Source organism: Vitis vinifera, chromosome 5, assembly GCF_030704535.1.
Source record: "Vitis vinifera cultivar Pinot Noir 40024 chromosome 5, ASM3070453v1".
Lineage (NCBI taxonomy): Eukaryota > Viridiplantae > Streptophyta > Magnoliopsida > Vitales > Vitaceae > Vitis > Vitis vinifera.
In genome coordinates, this window is record NC_081809.1 from 6,074,634 (window position 1) to 6,089,607 (window position 14,974).

Below are 14,974 nucleotides of genomic sequence, written 5' to 3' on the forward strand. Positions count from 1 at the left end.
TTGGGTTGCCTCGAACATGGACATAGCTCATAAGTATTTATAATTATGTTGTCCAGAAAATAATTATTCAGTTTCTAACAAATCGTCTTTTTTATATATATAAATGTATGTCTTCATCCTCATAATATTCATCATTGTGCTGTCCGGTAGTAATTTGATTGCCAACAAACCGTCTTGTAGTTGTATATGGTTTTTTGTCTGTCTTCATTCTCGCTATACGAGGAAGGTCCAACATTCTTAAAAAGATTGGTCTATGTCTCTACCATAGAGTGAATGAATATCATAAATAAATGAATAACAAACGCAAAGGATATTGAACGGATTTAGTGGGTGTTTGATAAATCAATTAAATAATTTAAAGTCACTTAATAACTTAATTTAAATCATTAAATAAATTAATTATGTTTGGTAAAATAATTTATAATAGTATGATTTAAAGTAAAAAATAACTTTAAGTAATAAATAAACACAATTATTTTATTCTTAAGTCCAAATATTTATTTTACTTTTATTTGTCCTAATTACCTTAATGATCTTCTTTGCTACTCCACAACTTTTACTGTTATTCAACCTTCTTTACCCTAGTTATAATTTACAATGATAAATATACCGATTTGATGATTTATAATTAATTTTAAGTTAATTTTATCAAATAACCTTAATTCTTAAAGTAAGAATTAAATAATAAGTTTTAAGTTAATAATTTAACTTAAAGTAAACTTAAATCATTAAATAATAAGTAATAAGTATTAAGTTTTATCAACTACCCTTTTAGTATATGTTATTACTTAATCACTTAAGTTGATTTTAAGTTAAATTATTTTTAAGTTAATTTAAAACTTATTACTTATTTTTTGTTTTAAGTATTAAGATTGTTTAATAAAATTAATTTAAAATTTATTATAAGTTATTAAATTGATATATTTATCTTCATTAATTATAATTAATGTTTATTATTAAAAACTTTAACTTTTGCTTTCAAAAAAATGAGTCATGAATAAAAAGTCATAATTGTTAAATATATTATCATTGATAGATAAGACGAAGAAAAAAAAAATATCAAGAATAAATTAATTATTTTAATTTAATACTTAAAGTTATTTTTAATTTTAAGTTGTGATATTAAGTTATTTTATCAAATATATTAATTTATTAATTTAAATTAAGTTATTAAGTTAATTTAAATCATTAAATTGATTTACCAAACACCATCTTTAACTTATTTTTTAAAGTAATTTTCCTTTTATGAATATGGTTGGGTATACAAGTTTTTTTTATTTTAAATAAAAATAAAATAGTAGAAATATCTATATAAAATGTACTAATTCTTATAAAAAAAAAAAAGAGTTTACATTATATCTTAAAAATTAGTTTTCAAATATTAAAAATTTGATTAAACCTATTTTTACACCTTAATTCTTTTAAATAGTTTTTTAAAAGTTATAATCTTTTTAAGGTAAGCTTAAAAAATTTGTTGTATTTTATATAGAAATTACTATTATTTATTATTTTTAAAAATAATAAACAAGTAGGTATCATTTGGATGCATTGATTTTTCCTTTTTTTTTTTTAAGTAATAATAACTTCTAAATAATGCAAACAATATAAATTTAGAGGGTGTATAGCAAAACTTAATATATATTATTTAATAATTTAAAATGATTTTAATTTAAATATTATTAAGTTGGTGCCTTAAAACTTATTTTTAGATTTTTAATTGAAGTATTAAGGTTATTTAGTAAATTAACTTAAAACGTATTCTAAATTATGAAATTGAAATATTTATATATTTTTATAAATTTTAAATAATAAACTTATTTATTAAAAAAATTATATTTAAAATATTTTAAACATATAAAATAATCATAAAACATTTACCACAAAAGATGAGTTGTAAAATCTTTTGTGGTAAATGTGGAGTCATTATTATAAAATATATAATAATACCGACAAATGAGACCCAAAAAAAGAAAAATTATTAGAAATAAATTATTTATTTAAACTTAACATTAAAGTTATTTTTAACTTTAAAGTATGATATTAAATTATTTTATTAAATATAAATAATTCACTTAATAATTTAAATTAAGTTATAAAGTCCTATTAAGTCATTAAATTAATTTCTCAAACACTCTCATACTTTATCTCCTTAAAAATTACTTTAAAAAATTTTTAAGTAGGTTTTTTTTTTTTAAAAAAACAAAAATAACGTTTCTATTTTTAAAAAACATTCATACAAACACTAAATTTAAGATAAAAAAAAAAAAGGTGAATTAAATTAATAAATTCTAATACATGTGTATAGTTGGCATTTCCGATGAGTTAAAAGAAGCAAGTGCCTTCAATTCACTAAAGTCTTTCTCTCCATGGTTGGCAATGGCAAAACAATATGATAAATTTCCTGAGGCTTTGAATTATTAAAAATCCAAGGTCTTGTAGACAGCACGCATGATGGCATCAAGACCAGAGGTTTTGTCGGACTAAAATTATTGTGGGTTTGGAGTGCTTTCGTGGAAGTTTCTCTCGCTATATTATTGAAAAGCAACAAAAATTCTATCAATGATGGCACATGTGATTCGATTATTGATCTTATTAGACATGTGACGGTATTGTTTGTTTGAAGGTGATATGTTATTCCTCAGTATCTCCTGTGAAAGATCTTGGCTAGCTTCGTCTGCATTCAAATCGAGAATAAAGTAAAGGCATACAGAACAGTGGAGCCGAGTCAGCCGACCGACCCGACTGCTTTGCTCTCCACTCGTCGTCTGCGACAACCGGAAGGTTGCATCCCAAAGGGCAAAGAAAGGCGTCCCGGGCTCGAGGTTTGAGATGAAGTGTTACCAAGTTTTTAATTAGTATAATTCTTTTTAATAAAAAATATTTTCTATAAATGCATATCCCTTTTCTCATAAAATAAGAAAAATTATCAGAAATAGTTTTATAAATATTTTTGTTATGAATAAAAATATTAGGAGTTTGTAAATATTAAATAAGATGAATAAATCAATGATGATTAATCGATTTTTTTTTAATGTTTATCTTTTTTTTGTTTTATAAATATTTTTTTAATTTATATTTTATTTTAAATTTATATTAACCTTTTATTTTAATTATTTTTCATATTTATCTCATTAATCCTATTTAAAAAAATTACTTTCACTTTGCTTTTAATTTTTTTTTTATATTTATCCTTTTAATTTTATTTAATTTAAATATTTTTATTTTAAAATATTAAAAAAAAAAATTTATTCAAAATTTGCTAAAATATATATATAAAAAATAAAGTTTTAACATTTTATAAATTAAAATTAATTTGATAAGATAAATTATTAATATAATTTTTAATAATTTTAATTATTTAAATAAATTAATGTCAGTAGTAAAAAGTCACAAATTTCTAATAAAATTTTAGAAATTAAATCTCAAATAAAATATTTTATATAAATATATTTAATTTTTATTTAATATGTAATAAAACATGTTTTAATAAAAATAGTTTTTAATTTTTAAAATAAATGAATATAAATATATTAAAAGAATTTAAACTAACTTTTTCTAAAAAGAAATTGATAAATATTATCTTTGATCATATTTATGTCAATTTCATTTATAAAAAAACTTTAATATGTGTATTATAACTTATTTTATCATTTTTTGAAGTTTTTCCAACTATTTCCATGAATTTTGAATAATTTTCGTTCCACCGTTATTTTTGTCAAAACTTAAGGATTAGGGTGCAATTTATGCCAAGTTAGCCGACCCAACCCTAGCCCTACTCAACATAGGCAAACTTAGTTGAATATTTTTAACACTCAATAGAATTTGAATTTAATTTTTTCAAATTCAACTTAATTTGGGTTGGACATCGTTCAGGGTTTGAACAGTTTAAGGTGATGTTTGTTTTTTTGGCTTTTTGCTAAAAATAATTTGTTTTCATAATTTAGGTTGTTTGTTTTTGTTAAGAATATTAGGCTAATCCAACCTATGGTAATCACCTTAGGGGGGAGGGTGGTGAATAAGGTGATGGTCTCTTTTTACAAATTTAATCAAGTGAATGTAAGAGACAATTATATGCAAGTATATAATAAACAATATATAGACAATTGCATATAAAGTAAAGAGTAGGGAAGAGAGAATGCAAACACAAGAGTTTATAGTGGTTTGGCACAACCCGACCTACATCCACTCTCCTCTAGCTTCAATCCCGAGCTTGAAGTTCTACTAATTTAAGGCTTCCAAACCAAGCCTTCAAGCAATACAATTGGATTATGGTTCCAATTTACCCTCTTGAACTTTTGGATTCAAGTACCCTTTACAATCCTCAAGAGATATTTCTCTTTTGAACAACTTCTTCTCAAGGATTCACAAATAAAAGATCTCACAAAAAATCATAGCACAAGAACTTTAAGCTCAATTGATACAAGAAAAACTAGGATTGAAAGGTGCACTAAAGATATGCAAGTTGTAGAACAATGGTGCACTCAAAAACACTCTTCCAATGCTCAAATATAATCAAAAAAGGTTTGGGAAGGTTAAACTTATGAAACAATGAAGATTGAAACCTTTTTATAGAAGAAAAAAACCAAACTAGCTATTAGGGTTTCGACCGGTTGACTAGCCGTTAGCATTTAATACTTGGTAGGTGATCGTTGGGCCTCAACCGGACCTTAACTGGACCTCAACCGGTTGAGGTTCAACCTTGACCGGGAAGAGAAGGCCACTGGGAGAGAGAGAAACTTTTTGGCCTCCCTCAACCGAACGAGCACAACCAGTCGACAGATTGAACCGGTTGAGCCATTTTTTGGCTCAACACTCAACATTTTTCAATTTAAAAACTTTTTAACACAATTTTGAAAATCATTTAACACAAGGTTTTAATTGAAAATATGAAATCATCCAATTCTTAAGATATTTAAAACAATATTACTCTTGGATAATTTTGGTGCATAAATAAAGAATGAAATGCATGAAAGTCCTAGTGCATCAACAACTTTACAAAGAGATCTTATGAAACTTTGGTCTTGAAAAACTCTTCTATTTGAGGTAGTCTTCTTCTTCATGATTTCTCCTTGGCTTGATTTGTCTTTGTGATTGTCACTTTGGAAATCGTGTTGCCTAATCACACTTGAAATATGATCATTAGTTCTAAACCTTATTTTGTTATTATCAAAATTAAGATTAACCAAACCTTGGTTTCACAGTTTTTTTATTTTTTTATAACTTATTATAAACTTTTTACTAAATAGAAAAAACCAAAATAACATATTAGTTTTTCTTTACTTTTTAATACTTAATAGAAATAAAATACTACAAAAATAAACAACCTAATATTTATCACTATTAAACATTAAGGTTCTATTTAGAATTAAGTAAAAAAAAACAAACACCACCTAAGTCTAATCCTAACTCAATTTAATATTTTTATAATAATTATAATATATATTATCATATATTATAATATTCATTTTCTTTTAAAATTTTTAAGGAAAATATTAAACTATAATTATATTATATACTTTTTCCTTTTTTTAGAAAGATTTATAAATTTAATTTTATTATCTTGGAATTTTGTCGCATTTACTATTTAAATTTCATGTATAAATATATATATAAAGTTTTTCTTTTTCTTTTTTTCTTTTAAAGAAATGTTGTGAATGAGATTTTAATTTCTACAACCTCATCAATGGAGTCTAATCCAATCAACCACAACTCAGTATGAGCTTAAAAAATAAGGTAAGATTGGGTTTAGATGACTAATTCGAGTTTGAAATTAGGTTGTGCTCAAGTTAAATATTTTTTAAATTTAGATTAAATTTGGATTAATCATCAACACAACTCTATCTATCCAAGTTATAATCTTAATTAAGGGTGTGGAAGGTACAATATGCTGGATTTTCTATTGAATATTTAAATTTAAGGAAGAAATCAATCAATGTAGTTTAGTATAACAAAAACCAAAGACGTTTTACTTCATCTTGTTTGGATTAAATTGATTTAATAATAAAAATTTATATTTTTTATTAGTTTGAACCAAAATTAAAGACCTATAAATTGGACATTGTGAACCAAAATGCTTAAATAATACCTTTATAACAAGTTGTTTTATCATCGGTTTAAATTACATTGTTATAATATATTTTAAATCATAAATCATGTTGGTGTGATTTGGTTTTATATTTAAAAAATCAAAATTTTTAAAAATTAATTAATTTGAACTAATTTGATTCAATTTGATCAATTTTACGGTTGCAATCCAAATGCATACAATCCATCACCGTCAATTCAATCTCCCAATACCTCCACATTTCTTCAAAATTCAACCCAATTCCTAAAAAAAATTAATACAAATTTATATAATAGTTTTTTAAAAAATAATATTTACAAAAATTAGATTTAGTTATAAATAGAAAAAAAAAAAGAAAAAAGAAAAAGAAAACTAGCCGGCCAATTTTTATTTTATTTTTTATTCTCTAAAGATGGGAATAAAAAAAGATCAATTCTCAAATGTACAACAAATCTTTCCCACTTTTGAGAATCTCCTATTGAATGATATAAAATTTCTCCGTGTCAAAATTCCTACAAACCAAACACGTGGAAGGTACTTATTTCTTTCCCTGTCAAGATTCTTACAAACCAAACACACTCATAAGGGAATCCTCATTCAGTTTGTAAGAGTTAAGAAAAAAACACTTTTATCGAAAATTAATTATGTCAATATAAATTAAAAAAAGTACATAAATAATGTTTTTGGTATATTACTTTAAGAAATAATTGATTAAAAAGGATAAAAAGATATCACATTTATATCTAATTTCCCTATTTTTACTTTTTTAAAAATAACTTATTTTTTATATAAATATTCCTTAATATATTAATTATTTATGTGTTTTCACAAAAATAAAAGGATATTTTTGTCCAAAATCAATATTTTTTATTATTAAAAAAGGTGAAGAATTAGATTCACAAATGGAGAGGATTTAATCAAATAACACGATTTTTTTTTTTTTTAAGTTGATCAAAAATTTAATTTTATAAGAAAAATATTTCCCCTTTTTCTGGCTTCATGGGTTGGTTTGAATATTATTCTGACATAGACTAATGGTTATTACATAATTTCTTCTATTGTCTCTTTGTGTTTCCAGTACTGCTGATGCGTCACTATCATATCTCTTCCCTACCATCCTGCCATAACTTCCTACCAACAAGAAGGGATAAAGTTGTTCAGATTTCCAACCACACATTACATTTATGTGAATGAAGACGAAGTATTTCTTCACAACGTTCGTCTCTATGATTGAAAAAAACAAAAAAACATAAAATTTTATTATTTTAACAATACTTGCATCAAATATTCCAAGACGAGAAATGACAAAATTTAATACAGGAGTGCGTCACTAACTAGTACCCTTTAGAGGGTGGTAGGCGAATAAAATACAAGAATAATATGCATCGATGGACTGATGTTCCTACCACTTCAGATAGTCGAGAACTGGTTTATCTGAAACAGGTATGCACTTGACAAGCCAGCCGATTGGCCAAGATGCAGCTGCAACTCCAATGCATGCACCCCATTGTCCCCAATCCAACCTCTCTGTATCCGCAAATTTCTTCAAAAACTCCACCATAACCACCTGAAGGATAATGGTTATCCCAATGATCCCCAAAAACAACTTGTTCTTATGTATCCCCTCGAACACGTTCTTTTTCTCCAGCTCCCTTGCATTGAATTCATTGAAGACTTGGCATAGAACGAAAGTGTTGAATATCAGGGTGTCTTTCACCTTCTGATTCACGCCAAAGATTGATTCTCCATTGAATTGTAGGGTCAAGAGTACGACTATCTGATACAGAGCTTGGGCTAATAGATTCCTCCACATGATGTTGGTGATGAGGGGCTCAGCTCGACCCACAGGTGGCTTCTCCATGAGTTCCTTGGTGGGCCGCTCTGTTGCGAGAGCCAGAGCACCTAATGTGTCCATGATCAAGTTCACCCATAGTAACTGGACGGCTGTCAGTGGTACCTCACCAGCTGAAGCTGCTGCCACAAAGTTGATTACAAGGGCTGCAACATTCACTGTGAGCTGGAACTGGATGAATTTCTGGATGTTGTTATAAACACACCTTCCCCACCTCAAAACCGTGGCTACAGAAGCAAAATTGTCATCTAAAATGATGATATCTGAGCTCTCCTTTGCAACTTCAGTGCCCTGTATCCCCATAGAAAGTCCTATGTCAGCTTCTTTTAATGCCGGTGCATCATTTGTGCCGTCGCCTGTGACTGCGACCACATGGCCTTTCTGTTTCAAGCACTGTACCATAAGAAGTTTATCAAAGGGAGAGGATCTAGCCATCACATGGATTTTATCGACTTTCTCCATTCTCTCTTCCTGGGTGTACTGTCGAAATACCTCACCTTCTACCACTGCTTCACTGTTCATTTCTTGACCTGGTCTTAATATTCCACATTCAGTGGCTATGGCTCTCGCAGTGAAAATATTGTCGCCAGTGATCATTTTAACATTCACTCCAGCATATTGGCAATCTTCCACGGCTTTTCTCACCCCTGGCCTACATGGGTCCTTTATCCCCACCAGTGCTATAAGGGTCAAGCTGTCTTCTTTTAGCTTTTGTGGGCCTTCCCCAATTTCATGCTCTTCCTCTGGTATCTGTTTATGGGCCAAAGCAATGCAGCGGAGGCTGCTAGCTGCCATACCTTGAATTATTTGCTCAAATATCATCCTTTCACCATCATCCATATCTTTCATGCTTCCAGAGACGTCATAGTAACTGGAACACATTGCTAATATCATCTCTGCCGCTCCCTTCCAGTGCACGTGGATTGTGTTGTCAGCCTTCTTCCTTATTAAAATCCCGCTCCTCTTCTTCTCCGAATTGAAAGCTTCAACATGAAGAATGTTATAATTCTTCTTCATTCTCTCCATGTCCATATCAAGTTCCAGGACAGCCCAAGAAAGTATTGCTTTTTCAGTGGGACTACCAGAAAACTCGAATTTAAATGAGGAAGGCTCCCGGTAAATGCTACCGGTAGTGTTCAAAGCAACTCCTTGTTGAATCAGTTTGAGAAGATTTGTGGAAATTGAAGAGGCAGCTTCAATAGGTTGTTTGCCAAGCCAAAACTTTGTCACCTTCATCTGGTTCAGAGTGAGGGTACCTGTTTTGTCAGTACAAATGGTGGTGGCAGAGCCCATGGTCTCACAGGCAGAGAGCTTCCGAACCATAGCCTGGTCAGCCATCATTCTCTTCATTGAATAAGCAAGAGTGAGTGTGACAGCCAACGGCAAACCTTCTGGAATGGCAACGACCACAATGGTAACTGCAGCAGCAATGATTCCGACCACAGCATTCACTATATCATCAGCCTTAGTTTTGCTGCCATTGAACTCCTGATTTCGATTCTCATCTTCTGTATTCCCTGTGAAGTAGCGAACCAGCAACACTACAAGAACTAGAAAAGCTACTGCCAAACCAACTTTACCAATTGATGAAGTTAGCTTGTTAAGCCGAGCTTGTAAGGGTGTCTGTTCATTAGTTTCGCGGCTGATTGTGCTCATCATCTCACCCCATGTTGTGTTCATCCCAACAGACGTCACAAGCATTCGACCATATCCATCAGCTATTTTGGTTCCAGAAAACAAAAATGGATTCAGGCTGGTGTTGACTTCCACATGATCACTCTCCCCTGTCATGCTTGATTCATTCACTTGTAATGAATGCCCATCCAAGAACAATCCATCAGCAGGAACTTGATCTCCAATCTTCAAGCAAACAACATCTCCAACAACAATCTCAAATATAGAAATCTGCTGACGTCGCCCTTGCCGGACAACATCAACCTGTATATTGTTGCTGACCTTTGACAACTTATCAAATTGTCTGTTTTGTTTGAAATTACTTACAGCAGAGACAGAAATGACTAGAAAGACAGCAAGAAAGATGCTTCCACCATCGTACCACCCTTCCTTCACTCCATGCTCTTTAATCCCAAAACCGAGAGAGAGTGTTGCACAAGCAAGAAGTACGAGAATGGTAAGATCCTCAAATGCTTCCACCACAAAGTGGAGGATGCTTTTCGGAGGTGGCTTCTGGTATGTGTTTGAACCGAACTCCTGCTTCCTGCGAGCAACATCTTGAACGTCACCGTGGATGCCATTTTTGAAATCTGCTTTTAGAGCTTCAGCCACACCTTCAACTCCTCCGAGTTCAAGAAGCTGGTCTAAGTTTTTCGCCTTCACTAAATCAGTGAGGCTTGTTTGATCAATGTCTGAGAAGCCAGAACAGGGCTTAACATCGAGGGCCACAAAAGGAGGAGTGTTAAGCAGGAGTTTCCTGCTCTTGTTTTTGTTGTTGGAGAGAGGATCGTTGAGAAGAGAGTGTAGGGCCCTGGAACAATATATAGTAGCAAAAGCCAAGTGCCATCTCTTGCTGGGTTTGCTGAGGGTGCTTGGCACATCGAGTAATGACCCTATGCTACTTAAGTTGACATGCAAAATATTGGACATGATGTTTTCAAAAGACAAAAAAGGGTAGCAAGACTGAAAGAAAAATTGAAACAAGAGATGAATTTTGTGGTCAAAGAGGCACAAAGGCAAGACAGGATGCCATCTAGGCAAGAAAAAAAAAGGAAAATTGGAGCTCTAGTAATGGGGATGCTTTGTTGTTGAAGAACAATAAAGTGACAACAGCTTTCTGAATGGATGGAGAAGCCTGGATGTGTTCATCCTTATATAGGCAAAGATTCGATTGCCCTCATACTCTTCATTATCTTCCTTTGGACCCACTTGACTCATCATGTTGGTTCCTAAGGCATCAAACGTTGGAATGTAAATTGACGACACCTTCCCAAAAATTAATCCGGTTCGTCATGTCAGCCCCTCGAAATTTTTTATTCCCAAGAAAAAAAAAAACTTACAGTTTATGAAAAAACAAAATATGGAAACTGACGGTATGGGTAGACAGAGATGGAAATTTCAAGGAAGGTCCTCCTCCACTGTTTGTTGCAGTCGAATTCCAGGAAGAAAAGCAGCAAAGTACAACTCAAGCTATCTGGATTCCTTTGCTTTGAAGTGGGGCTTCGACTCCGCGTATATTGGATCATAATTTTCCTTCAGAAAATGAATGATGAACCACACAACAGGCCATCAATCATTTCTCTACTGTCCTGCCCTGTTCTTGGATTCCCCACAAACCGCGTTAATGGAGCTTCATGTTTAAAATATGAGGAAGCTCCAATATTCTGGAGAGGCATGGCCCATATCTTTATCCATGCCGCTATGTTGAAGATGATCAGTAATAGACAGTTAAAGGGAGCTAACTGCTTACTGGGCTCAATTTCCAACCTACTTCTTAATTCAACACTATTTTTAAGAACAAATCCACAAATGCAAGGGTCAATCTAGTTCAAACATAGAACTGAAAAATCAATCTTGCTTTTAAGTAAGAAAAATACTGATTGCAGTTTGTTGAATTCTGTACACAAATATTAATTCTAAAGCATCCTTGAAAAGGGAGAGGTTAGTTGGTTTTTTCCTTTACATTATTTGTCGAACTTATTTCTTGAGAGTTCAAAAATTTCTTCTGACCTTTTGAGAAATAGAAGGGCCCCATATATTCCCTTTACAATTATTGAGATGCATACTTCCATGAGTAAACAAAGAATGCTCTTGGTGGGTCATTGAGGTGGGGTTGTCTTGGATGTCATTTTTCTCATTCATACACAAAAACGCAAAAAAGTACTAATTGAATTATTAGATGTGGGTCAAGGATGAGTTTTCTATCTTTCATTTTTAAAATAAAAAAATAGCAAGTAAGTTTTATATAAGATATAAGAACAGTACAAGCTTGTGTTGAGGAAATAATGATTTTAAAAATTATTTAAAAAAAATTGAGATATAAAAAAAAATTTATTACCCCAAAATTTAAATTCTAAAAATGATTTTTAAAGACATAATGTAAATTTATAATTTTATACTACATGTTATACTTTTATATAAAAGTTTTCATTTTTAAAAATAATAATAATTTTTATAGAAGATACAACAACTCTTACATTGAAAAGTAATAGTTTTAATTTTTTTTTTAAAAAAAATTGGAATATCAAAAAACTTTTAATATATCTAAATTAAGGTGGTATTTGTTTTTTTTTTTATTGAATTAAAAAAGTAAAAACAATTTAAATATTTGACTTTTAATTTCTATTCAATTAAAAATAATCGGTTGATATCAACCAACATAATTAAAATAACATTGTTATTAATAAGTTCAATTTAATTATATTAATTAATATCAATAAGTTACTTTTAACTTTTAAGAAAAAATTAAATATTTTAACTTTTTTTATCAAGTAAAAAAACAAACACTACTTAATGGAATATAATTAAGAACTTATATTATCATAAAAAATGATGAATTAAATTTTAATATGTAATCTCGTGAGATCGGCGTTTTCCATCGGTTAAGATGCTCTTTTGCTTCTTTGTTTAACTCCCATCTTTTTCCATATGATCAACCTATTCTTTTTCTTTTCTTTCTTTTTTCATCGTGAAGGCATTAAGACAAGCTTCCCGATTACCTGCAGAAGTGGCTAATAATGCTTGAATCTCTGTTTCCAATTGTGAATTAGAAACTTCCTGAGGTTTAGGATACGCGTGGTTTTTAGTGGATAAAGGCTTTGCGTGAATATATAAGCACACATTAGTGCTTTATGAGACGTGAAGAATGGATTGTCCCTTTTTCTCGAGGCAGTATATCATGCTTTAGGATGGTGTGCCGAGACCAAATCCAGAATAAAGTGAAAAATGGAACAAAGGAATTGATGGAATCCGTGGCCCTGCCTTGGGAATTCTCTGGGCCTTCCCGGGGGGTTACGTATGGGAAAGAGGTTATGATTCCATCTCCAAAGAAGAATTGAATCAATTCCTTCATATATCCTGGAAGACACTCTGCAATTCTATTATTCGAAAGGTGGAAGTAGCCACGAAAATGTCGAAAGTCGGGATATTTTCCTCAACCAAAATTTTTGGGATATTTCCTTTGTATGATTGGATGGTTAAAGCATATGACTATAAATAAATTTTAGAGTCTGTATTATCGTGTGATTAAAAAATAATTTTTTTTTGAAAGAAAAACATTTATAATATTTCTTGACTGTTGTTATCTAATTTTTAAAATAAAATAAAATATAAAATAATTTTTAAAAAATAAGTAGAAATTATTTTTACTTATTTTTAAAAACAAAATAAAAACACAAATAAATTAAAGAAAAACAAATAAATGTCACAATCTAATACACATGCCAAAAATTTTTAAATATGATTTTCCTTTAAATTTTATTTGATTTTTTTGAATATCTTTTCACTTCTCTAAAATTTTTCATTGCACAAATAAATTTCAAATCAAATTATATTTGATTCATAAAAATTTTTAATTTATAAAAATATTGAAATTGATTTAATTAGTACTAAAAAGTCGTGAAACTCGATAATATTAGAAAGTTATAGATTAAAATTTATTTTAATTGACTTAGTTAGTTTCTTTTTTACATATATTATAAATTTATGAATTTTTTTATTGGGCAAATAAACTTTAAATTAAGCAAGACTTAATGTATAATAATTTTTTAAAATAACTTAAAACTCAAAAAATGATTCAACTAATACTAGAAATTTATGGAAAAAAAAATGATCAACTCTATTGTTTCTCTTCAATGCAGAATCATTATTTTCCAGGTTTTTTTTATTAGGTAAATGAACTTCAAATTAAATAAAATTTAATGCGTTGGATTTATTAATAAGTATAATATTTTTTAAAATTAATTTGAAACTTAGATAATAAACTCATTAATACCGTAAATTTATAGATTAAAATTGATTATTTCTTTATTGTACATAATTATATTTTTTATAAAATTGCTCACTCCAAAAATAAATTTCAAATCGAATATACTTTATATTGAATTTATTAACGAGTTTACCAAAACATTTTAAAAAATTATGTTGATAATTAAGTACTAAATATGTGTACGTAATAAAAACTCATTAGCTTAAATTTGATTTTTGAAGTAATTGCCTAGTCTAAATTTCATTGACTTTATGTAGATAGACTCTCATGGAAGAGTTTGCTACACTTCAAAGAAAGGCAGAATTGCCATTGTAGTTGTTGCTTTGAAGAAGGCAAATAGGGAGGAACCTATCCTTTTATTGAATAAGTTGATCAAAGTGTGTTAGTGGATTTTCCTTCAGTCAATTCTGACTACTTTGAATATGAAAAACCACTGAGGAATTTGAATTGAAGGCCTTGCCAAAATTTAGTGTACCACCAAGTATTAAAGTTTGTTGAATTTGGAAGATGGTGACTTAATTAAAATGGAAGAGTTTATGCTCCCCATCTTAGTAAACAAGTGTTTCAATGATGTTCCCAAGAAAAGTAGTAAGTTGCTGTGAGATGTTTGTTTAAAAATAAATTCTCCCAAATACCCTTACTCAACTACATAATCTCAAAACTACCCTTGTTAATGTAAACAATCCAATAAAGGGTGGCCCAATCCAAAACCCCTTGTAGACTCCATCCAAGCCCAAAAATCAAAACCAACAACCTATCACAACCTACCCATCTGGCCCAAAAAATATCCAAAGCCCAATAGACCTAAAATAAATATAAATAATTTAACACACCAGCTCATGCAACCACAACACACCTATCATCTTCAGCTAACGGAGGTACCAATGTTGATGGGAGAAACTCGACTATACTTGCATCTCTCTATTTTTATAGGCTGGCGATACCAATTCAATCATGATGACAATTCTCATAAACACTATGGAGATGGGTAAAATCCCTAGGTTACATAGAAGTCCAAGGCCCCAATATGCTCTCCCAAACCAACAAGTTCCATCTACTAATTGAGTCTACTTCGATTTCAAGTACATTCCACTCAATCTTTTGAATTGATTATTTA

At 29.8% G+C, this 14,974-nt stretch overlaps 1 protein-coding gene across 1 annotated transcript; it reads right to left on the minus strand.

Annotated features, from left to right (window-relative positions):
- Positions 1 to 7,298: 7,298 nt before the first annotated feature.
- On the minus strand, positions 7,299 to 11,336 carry LOC100254645 (putative calcium-transporting ATPase 13, plasma membrane-type). Its single transcript, XM_002283543.5, has one exon. The coding sequence runs from the start codon at positions 10,518 to 10,520 to the stop codon at positions 7,467 to 7,469; it is 3,054 nt and encodes a 1,017-aa protein (XP_002283579.1). The 5' UTR covers positions 10,521 to 11,336; the 3' UTR covers positions 7,299 to 7,466.
- Positions 11,337 to 14,974: the final 3,638 nt, after the last annotated feature.